This window comes from Trichomycterus rosablanca, chromosome 8, assembly GCF_030014385.1.
Source record: "Trichomycterus rosablanca isolate fTriRos1 chromosome 8, fTriRos1.hap1, whole genome shotgun sequence".
Taxonomy (NCBI): Eukaryota; Metazoa; Chordata; class Actinopteri; order Siluriformes; family Trichomycteridae; genus Trichomycterus; species Trichomycterus rosablanca.
Window position 1 is genome coordinate 1,308,912 of NC_085995.1, and position 10,864 is coordinate 1,319,775.

Here is a 10,864-nt window from a genome sequence, read left to right on the forward strand (position 1 = left end):
TAAATTAATACCCATACACAATTTAAAGCTGTTGTTTTGCTTAGTAAAATATTAAAATTAATTTATTTAATTTATTTGTATTTATTTCATGTAATATGCATTATAATTTAAACATAAATAATAAATAATTCTTTAAACAAAACAAGACTAAATACAAAAACAAACCTTATATAAAAAAAATCCTTTCTATTTTTTTCATCTGCACAAGCCACGTTATGTTTAATTAATTAATTTATTTATTTATTTATAATGTTTATTAAAATATAAATTCAGCAATTAAATAGCAAAAATTAAGGTCCAGTCCCTAAACCTTAAATAAAAATAATAACAACCCGGTGACGTCATGTGCACAGGGTCTGTGTGACGTCACGGATCAGCTGCCCGCTTTGTTTTGCAGTAGAAGCTGAGCAGCAGGAACAGAAGAACAGAAACAGAGAGGAGTGAGGAGTGAGGAGTGTTTCAATCCGCCAGACTTTTATATACACAGAGAGAGCTTTTTATAATTAAATCTCTGTACACCGCTTTTATACACTGATTTATATTTCAGCAGATCAACAGAAGTGCAGAAATGCCTTCAGAGAAAACATTTAAACAGAGGAGGACCTTCGGTAAGAGCTGCATTATTACATTAGAACTCAGGACTGCTTTCAGTTTTAACTTCTATACAACAAACCTGCTTTTATTTGCATTTTATAAGGTCACATTATGGATTCTGAACATTTTCTAAAGGTTCTCAGTTTTATTATTATTAGATTAGTGAATAAGTGAGACGTATAATATATATTTTATACATTGTATCTATTATATTATATGTAATATTAATAAGTAAGACTATAGATAGATAGATAGATAGATAGATAGATAGATAGATAGATAGATAGATAGATAGATAGATATTATTGTGTTGATTGTGTTTGTGTCCTTATCAAAGTATTGTTTACATATCGACCCGACTGTGAGCCTTGTCATATTCAAAACAATATAACACAACACTCTCTAACCTTAGTTCGTCTATTATTTATTGAATTATATACTTAAATGTAAATATAATCTTGCTGTCCTCGTATTTAGACCAGCTGTGTGGGACAAAAACAAATGGTAGTCGACATTTCGCTGCAGAATTGGGGGATGGGACCAAACCCGACGAAGTACACAAACCATTTTTGCGTGACATGAGTTAAAACAAGCCTCTCAAACGTTCCCCTTCTTATACAAGACGTTTAAAGTCACTTTATTCGACCCAATGAAGCAAAATCATTATTTCGGAACTTGTATTTGTTTGTGGCCTAGTGTACCAGCCAGTGTACCGAATAGCCCGGCTGTGTCCCGAACCGAGCGCTATGGTGTACATAGTGTGCCTAGGCAGAGCGCGACCTTCGGTAGCCATGACTACCTGTATTTACAAGACCAATGTTTTGCTGTAGTCAACAAGGGCGGAAGTCTGCTGATTAGGACGCAGCCAAAAGTCTTCAAAACATTTTATGTACAATCGTGTTTGGCGACAATTATAACACAAAATATAACTGTTTATATCAGGAACTGTCTAATTAACACGATATTATACGAATATAGTCATAATATTTGAGTACAATAAGTGAATAATGTTTAAGTTTTTAGTAAATAATGTAAATACATGTACCTCATGTTGTGATCTAGCAAACAATACCCTAACAACTGTTTATCCATTATAAAACACTTAATATAATAATACTAAAAGTACATTTTCACAAAGTACACATTTCATATATGTATTACATTGGATTTGAAGTAAAGTTACTGTTTCTTAGAGTTAAAATCTAAAGTTCACATACACTCGAACTAATTAAATGTATATTATTGTAGTTTTGACGTTTTAGTTATTTTAGTTAATTGTTTTTCTTCTTTGATTAAATAAGTAAAACACCAGTTAATTATCCAAGATGCTTTATAAGCCCTGCTCAGAGGCCCAACAGTTGCAACATGGCAGTGGTGGGGCTTTGACTAACAACCTGCTGGTTAGTTGGTTATTACCATAATCACTGATCTACCAAAGGCCTATTACTGACCAAATTATTATATAATGGTATGTGTTTACGTATACGAAGATTTTTGTATCTAGAAATGCCCTCAAAGTCCTTTACCTCATCCATATTATTACTGCTCACAAAGAAAAACATGGGAGACTCCAGATCTCATTACAGTACTGTTGCTGGGATAAACATGATTTACTGTGATTCACCTTATAACCACTACAGCTACAGCTGAATTCTAGCCCATGTACTAGTGTTTTATAAAACTGTTTAATAGTTTTAGGTTAAGCTAAAAGCTTATTAAAACAAGATGAGGTAAAAGGTAAATATGAAGGGAAATGTTTCCATACCAGCTCACTAATAAATGTAAATACTGTATAATCATAGTTGAGCACTTTGATCGACAGTTTTAATTACAGCAGTCATGTTTTAACTAGTCTGTGTTGTTTTCTTACCATGTGACTGTTGTTACTAGCGTTGAGTCACTCTGCTGGTTCATGCCGAGTCATTTTACTGTTTGTTAATGATTTTGAGGTTTATTCCCATATACTCACGCTATCACATATATACACAACACTGTACAGGGTGTTGAAATCTATTGTTTCATACCGTACATGTTTGTATAGGAAGAAAGAATTTGACTCTAAACATCAGTAACACAAAGAACGTCTTTCTTTCACTTTTCCACCCGTCTGCATTAACAAAAACAAAACCAAGAAATGTGAGATAAAGTAACTACAGTGTTATCAAACTTAGTTTTATTTGTTTTATTTATTTTACATAAACAAAATACATTAAAATATCTCAGGAACCGATTATAATCAGAACAGAGTTTTCTTGTTCACACGTCAGCAGATAACAAAACACTTTGGACAAAAATGAAATGTACATAATGTTGTTCTTACTCTGAATCATGCCGTGTCATGCCTGGTGTCCATATCTAGCTTTTTTCTTTCTTCTCTTTATGTACTTAAGCTGCAAAGCTAATAGCATATAGCTACTTCAGTGTCACTGAATTAATAAAGCCAAATTCCTGTTATGTTTTTGGCCACTTGTCATTAAAAGAGCAAAAATAAATTTTTGACAGTTGCTTTATTTATAAGGAGTAGTCTAAACCTAATTCACCAAATACCACAGACACAATACTAATCAGAATATCTGTAGTCTGCTTTCAAATCATTTAAGTGAACCCACATGTTTTATTTCACATAATTTATATATATATTACCAATCTTCAGACCACTCCAGGAAATTTGGCGTCCATCCCCATCCTTTGGCGCTGGTTGCTGTGGTTTTTGTTAACTGCTTAATTTGCTGTATTTATCTTTTATTACATTTTGGGTGCTCGGGTGGCAGAGCAGTAAAATACGCTCGCCCACTACCTCTGAGATCAGGGGTTCTAATCTCAACAGCGCTAAACATCCAGTTGGAAAAACGGCTGAACACAAATTAACACAAATAAGGGTAGAAGAGGCTCCACCATGTGACACTTGCCATGTACGTGTCTCCATCAGGTATATCCTAACTGACCAAACTGTTCCAAATATCTACAATTCTTCAACATCTTGAAGTTAAAGCTATGGAATATAAAACTGAAAGCACACATACGAGGACAGACAAAACCAAAACTGAACTGTAATAATCTATAATCTGATCTGTTATTAATGTAAGCAATGTGTTGACACAGTGTTAAACCAATAAACAAACAATCAACGGTGCTATCGGCTGGCCAGGCATCTATACAGACATGATTGGTTGTGCCTGGGGAAGGTGGGGGGGCTTTGGCTGAACAGTCTAGCTATCGGGAGGTGAACTTGTCAGGGTTCTCTTGTGCTGGTCGTAAGCCCAGATAAAAATAAGAAGGGTTGTGTTAGGAGGGTCATCTGTCGTACAAACTGTGCCAATTCATGTTTTGGGACCAGAATGATTCACAGTGGCGACCCCTAAACAATAGTGCACATGGACATGTCAAGAGAACTTAGTTTTATTCATTATTTAAAACCCAAAATGATGTGGACTTTTCCTGTTTATATAAATCTTTTAATATAAGGGGGGTTGAATATTTCCGATTGCACCTCTATATCACAATTTTCTTTAAAATCTGATACTGATATATGGCTAAAAGTATGTGAACACATGACCATGAGCTAGGTAGGCATGGGCATGAGTATAGTGTCGGCCCCCACTTTGCAAATGTCACAGCCTATTCTGTTCTGGGTCTTGAAGTCTTTCTTCAAGATTTTGACCTGTGTTTGTAGGAATTTGTGCCCTTGAGATACTGTAATAGAATCTGTAAGGTCAGACATTGATGCTGGACAAAAAGGTCAGAGGGTGTTCAGTCGCGTTGAGGTCAGGAATTTATGCAAGCCAGCGAAGTTCCTTGATGCCAAACTTATTACACCATGTCAGACTGGAGCAGGAAAGGGCCTTCCTCAAACTGTTACCACCAATTTGAAAGCATGAAATATTTTTTCTGTCAATATTTCTACATAGTTCTGATCATACAGTGTGTGTATAAAAGTGCCTGTAGGTCAGGATGTTGTATCATTTACACTGTGGTGATTATCTGTGTTTAACGTTTGTCCACATTGTGTTTGTACAGAACAGAGAGTGGACGATGTGAGACAGATCCGAGAGCAGCACCCCAACAAAATCCCAGTAAGTCACTGAATCCCCCCTACACACGGGTAACGGCAAAGCACCCAAAAAGTGTCAAACTACTGAGTTATTAGTAGTATTAAGTTTCGCTCACCTTAAACAAATGTGATTTATTATGCTATATTAAACAACTTTGTTAACAAAACATAAACGTAGACACCCTAGTTTGCCTGATTTTTAGTCAACTTGGGTCAAATTGATGATTTAAGGGCTTCTTATGGTAAATATTGTTTTTAGAAAGCAGTCTAGAACAACAGTGGTAGGGAGAAACCTTCTAAACATAAACAATCCTTAAAAAAGGAAGCCGTCCTCCTGGTGCAGCTCAGCTGGTCTTTAAAACAGATAGAAACAAAATAAACAAAACAAAAGAGGAATCGTGCGGGCGGCACGGTGGCTAAGTGGGTAGCACTGTCGCCTCACAGCAAGAAGGTCCTGGGTTCGATCCCCAGATGGAGCGGTCCGGGTCTTTTCTGTGCGGAGTTTGCATGTTCTCCCCGTGCCTGCGTGGGTTTCCTCCGGGAGCTCCGGTTTCCTCCTACAGTCCAAAATCATGCAGTCAGGCTAATTGGAGACACTGAATTGTTCTATAGGTACCTGGCCGCTAGGATGCATAAACCAGTGCCGGTCCCAAGCCCGGATACATAGGGAGGGTCGTGTCAGGAAGGGCATCCGGCGTAAAAACTGTGCCAAATCAATAATGCGGATCAAGGTCCGCCGGCGACCCCTAACGGGAGCTACCGTGGAAAGAGGAATCATGCAGACTTATAGTGAATATAAAAAGCCTACACACCCCCGTGTAGTGGTGAGTTTCTGGACGAAGGGTGTCAGGAAGGTTCAGGCCCACCAGGCTGCCTTTATATCCAAGAGTCCAACAGAAAAGGTTTTAATGGCATGTCGGGCCTGCAGGGTCCGTCCTTAAATAGATGGGAAGGTGTGCTGCAGCAGGACCCTGATGTACGAGAGCTGGAACAGACACTGGCACAACCCAACCACCTTCAAGATAAACAAGAATGTAGCATAATAAACCTTAAAGAATCACATACATTTCATTTTAACTTAAATAGAAGTGAAATTAGATGTGAGGTTTAATCGGGTCGTTAGGTCAGTAACCTTATGACCACCTGGGGCTCTTTTAAAATCACCTACCCGCCCCCTCCAGATGCGCAGGATTACATTTACATGTCAAAGCAGCGTCGTGTTAAACTAAAGATCCATTAAGAGAATGAGAGGAGTGACGTCCATTCACTAAACTAAGCAGCAGGATTAAATAACAATCAACTTCCCATCTGCTGTATCACCCAAAAACCTCCTCACAGTCCCGCTGCTCCCACCTGCCTCTCAGGGGCGAGAACAAAGACCCTCCTGTGTGTGGTGCGAAGGTAACTTGGGGTCCGTCTCAAACCATAGTGAGCTGCCTCAGTCGAGAGGATCTGAAGTTATTACTTAAGTCTTATAGTAACAGCACTAACAATAAACAACAGAGTTTGAACCTCAGCTGTGCTAACAATCAACTGGGTGCTCACACAGACACAATCGGCTGTGTCTGATGGGGCGGTGAGGTCGAGTGGGTTCCTCATTGCTGCTGCATCTGCAGCCTCTAGTAATTAGAAGCATGTGTGTTTGATGTGGCCAAATTACACACACACCACAGGAAGTGCACATGCCAGCACGACAGGAAGTGAACATACGACCCAGCACAGACTCATCACAAACACTGCAGTTATGTAAAACATATTTCACTTCTTGTGTTTTTGTTTTAGGTGATTATTGAGCGCTACAAGGGTGAGAAGCAGCTCCCCATTCTGGACAAGACGAAATTCTTGGTTCCCGACCACGTCAACATGAGCGAACTCATCAAGATCATCAGGTAAAACGTCCTCCTAACACATCCTCCCTACAAACCTGCTAGAACGTCCCAAATACACAGAAGAGAGACTAAAACTACACCTTCTTGTTTCTATACTCACTGTCCATTTTATCAGCTCCACTTACCATATAGAAGCACTTTGTAGTTCTACAATTACTGACTGTACTCCATCTGTTTCTCTACATGCTTTGTTACCCCCTTTCACCCTGTTCCTCAATGGTCAGGACCCCCACAGCACCACCACAGAGCAGGTATTATTTAGGTGGTGGATGATTCTCAGCACTGCAGTGACACTGACATGGTGGTGGTGTGTTAGTGTGTGTTGTGCTGGTATAAGTGGATCAGACACAGCAGCGCTGCTGGAGTTTTTAAACACCTCACTGTCACTGCTAGACTGAGAATAGTCCACCAACCAAACATATCCAGCCAACAGCGCCCCGTGGGCAGCGTCCTGTGACCACTGATGAAGGTCTAGAAGATGACCGACTCAAACAGCAGCAATAGATGAGCGATCGTCTCTGACTTTACAGCTACAAGGTGGACCAAGTAGGTAGGAGTGTCTAATAGAGTGGACAGTGAGTGGACACGGTATTTAAAAACTCCAGCAGCACTGCTGTGTCTGATCCACTCATACCAGCACAACACACACTAACACACCACCACCATGTCAGTGTCACTGCAGTGCTGAGAATCATTCACCACCTAAATAATACCTGCTCTGTGGGGGTCCTGACCATTGAAGAACAGGGTGAAAGGGGGAAACAAAGCATGCAGAGAAACAGATGGACTACAGTCAGTAATTGTAGAACTACACAGTGCTTCTATATGGTAAGTGGAGCTGATAAAATGGACAGTGTGTGTAGAAACAAGGAGGTGGTTTTAATATTATGGCTGATCGGTGTATATATTATATTGCTCCATATGTGTATATAGCGGAGCCCCTGTATATCCTTTATTATTGTGTTTTCTGTTTATTGTTTTTCTCTGTGGTTGTGCACTATAAGTCGTGATGTGTAGAGTTTTTTGTTCCTGCTGCTCTAACGAAGTTCTGTTTATCTAAATAAATAAATAAATAAACACGTTCTGTTCCTCCGTGTGTCTACTAGGAGGCGCCTCCAGCTGAACTCCAACCAAGCTTTCTTCCTGCTGGTCAACGGTCACAGCATGGTGTCGGTCTCGGCGGTCATCTCCGAGGTGTACGAGCGGGAGAAGGACGAGGACGGCTTCCTCTACATGGTCTACGCCTCCCAGGAGACCTTCGGCTCGGCCGGCGTCCACTAAACGCTCCAGGATCTCGGATTCGGACTCTGACAAACACGATCCCTCGTCTCTCCTTCCATCGTCCACGCTGAAGCAGGCCGAGGCTCGGAGGGGACGCCGGCCTCGCACTTCTTTAGCTTCGGTTTAAGATGCCCACACGTTTTTGTTTGATTTAATACGCGGTTGTGTTATTGGATGGATGTAGGACAGATTACACTAGCCAAGGGAAGTCCTGACCTGCATATCGGTGTTGTAGCTTCATCTGATCGTGATAATCGTTTTCTAATGCAGTGTGTGGTGTGTCTGTTATCAGAGCTGATTGGCTGTCACATCTCACAGCGCAGAGGTTCTGAGTTCACATACAGCAATCAGTTCATCTCTAAATCATCCAGACAAGAAGTTATACTTTATTTTAGACAAAAAATGATTCTTAATTTTGATTTTACCCCCTGAGGAAGAGTTTCTCAGCTTGAGCTGCTGTTTAAATCCTCTCAGATACAGAAATCTGTTTAATAGAGCTTTTAATATTTTAAAGATATAAAACTAAAGCAACAGTCTGTCTAAATATCTTAAGAAATGAGGAATCATTTCCTAAAGAACAATTTAAAAATAATATTCAGCTACAGTCTTGCTTTATCTCCGTTCCTGCTCGACACTGATCACTAAATCTGTAATCTAATCGAGTTCTGGTTTTATTTTCTTCCCTCCTTTAAAGTCGGAGGTGTTTTGTTTTCCTCCTGATTCAGTCACAGACAGAACACGTCGTTTGTTGCATTAAAAGAAAATACTAAAATAAAAACAAGCTTTGAGGACATGCTATGAATGTAGTGCGGAGCTTTCGTAGGTAAACAATCGTGTACATTGTTTAGGCAGGATCATTTTTTTGGGGGGGGCGAACAAAAGGGAGCCAGGTTCAGTTTGGAACGCCGCCGCCGCTTTTCTTCCCCCGCACGCTTTTAGAGTCCTGATTTTATCCAAGCTTATTTTATTTACACTTTTATAAACGCACCCCTGTACTTCTGTACTCCAGCGTCGCCGTCTTACACGTAACTGTGCGAGAAATCAAAATACATCCTTTAGATGCCTTTTATCCTCGTGCGTTCAACCTGTTTTTATTTAAAGAAATGTTTCTTGTACAATAAAATGTTCATATGCTTTACTTCTCTGTAATGAACAAAATAAATCCTATTAAAAAAGGTTTTGTTTGAAAGCTGGTGTGTTTTCTGTCTCTGATCAGCATCTAAAAGCAGATTTACACTTTTTTTTTTTTTTACAGTGTTATAAAGTAGAATTCGATACCTTAAGAGCACTATTTTTTAACACGGGGGGTCTAAGAATAATCAAGGATGATGAAAGACAATGATAGAGGATCAGATTTTAAAAATGGCAGAGAAGAAAGAAGGAGGAGAAGAAAGGCTATTGAGAGTTTGAATCCCTGCTCTGCCATGCAGTCACTGTTGGGCCCTTCTGTAAGGCCCTTAACCCTTTGGCTGAACCTGCGCTCTGACCCCAGCTTCCAAACGAGCTGGGATACACGGAAAAAGAATTTCATTGTACTGTACACGTGTAAATGTAAATATGACAAATAAAGGTGTTTTATTCTATTCTAACATCCTTGTGTTCTGTACTGAGTAGAATTACAACTGAACCCTCTTTTTTCAAGTTGCCTCACACTCCATGTTGACATGTCAGTAATGACGGATATTCTTTCTTCCAGGGACTAAAGATACGGTGGTTTGAGCTGTCAGTCAGATGATTGTCGGTTTAAATCCAAGCTCTGCCATTGCTGGACCCTTGAGCAGGGCCCTTAACCCTCTACACTCCAGGGGCGTCGTACAATGGCTGAAATAGAATTTCATTGTACTGTACACCTGTACATATATATTTGACATGTTCTTCTTCATACGAAACTATAACAAACCATTTAGCGAACCCAACCCGGGCCACCAGGATGGGTACCCGTTTTAAGCCTGGTTTCTCTCAGTGTTTCCTACTCTTAACATCATTAGAGGTTTTGGACCACTTATCAATGTTTAATGGTACAAAATGCTTCACAAAAGTAGAAATCTGAACCAGTTTGAGGTCAGAAACTCCTTTAGAACTTCATTAGAACATCTGTACACCTCAATAAACCGTCTCGATAAACAGACTCAAAGGAGGATCATTTTGGGGTCACAGACACGCCAAAAAGAAAATAAATGCATATAATAGTTCAGATAATGGGTGATTAAAAACAACAACAACTAACTACAGTAGCATTAAAATCAATAAAATATAAAAAATATGCCGAGTTACTGTAGTGACTATAAACCTGAGTGATTTTCCCTTGCTGCTGCTGCCACCGTGTGGACTGATAAAGAACTGCACAAGCACTAATACACTAAACGGTCAAAAGTATTCGGACACCTTTAACAATCTTATATGCAACCTGTAACAACTTTTTTTTAAATGAGTTACAGTCACTAGATTATGAATTAGCATAAATGTACAAAAAATCTAATCAAACACGCTCTTTAATTGTCCATTCCAGTTGGTCATGACTGGACTGGGTGAAAAAGGAAAAAGCAAATCATGAAGTTCATGTGGTAAAACATTAAACATCTCTGTGTTGTTCTTACAAATCACAGCTTTCTGTTTTCATTTGCATTTAATTTACTGTCCGAACTATTTTTGGAAGTGCTGTTGTAGCTATGAATGTTAATGCACATTGTGTATGAGTGTCGTTTATTTTCAAGAGTCAAGAGAGGCTTTATTGTCATTTCAGCTCTATACAGGTACATACTGACACGAAACAACGTTCCTCCAGGACCAGGACCAGGGTGCAACATAGAACAAAAGTGCAAGACAATACAGCTCACAACAGTACAATAAATACAAAAGACATTTCTAATCTAAAAAGTAATTAAGGGAGACAAGACTAGAGACGAGTGTTGTTGTCAGTACATGGTACTGAGTAAATGATACATGAGGTAGAAAAGCATATTCTGATATGCAGTTAGCAGCGTAGGGTTTTTATAGCAGCAGAGATATAAAAAGAGTAAGGTGCAAAAATACAAAAACTTGTGCAAAT

General features: G+C 39.3%; 1 protein-coding gene across 1 annotated transcript; it reads left to right on the forward strand.

Moving 5' to 3' along the window:
* Nucleotides 1-394: 394 nt before the first annotated feature.
* map1lc3b (microtubule-associated protein 1 light chain 3 beta) lies at nt 395-9,004 on the forward strand. Its single transcript, XM_063000303.1, has 5 exons — nt 395-447; nt 548-608; nt 4,612-4,667; nt 6,428-6,534; nt 7,641-9,004. The coding sequence occupies exons 2-5, from the start codon at nt 569-571 to the stop codon at nt 7,813-7,815; spliced, it is 378 nt and encodes a 125-aa protein (XP_062856373.1). The 5' UTR covers nt 395-447; nt 548-568; the 3' UTR covers nt 7,816-9,004.
* Nucleotides 9,005-10,864: the final 1,860 nt, after the last annotated feature.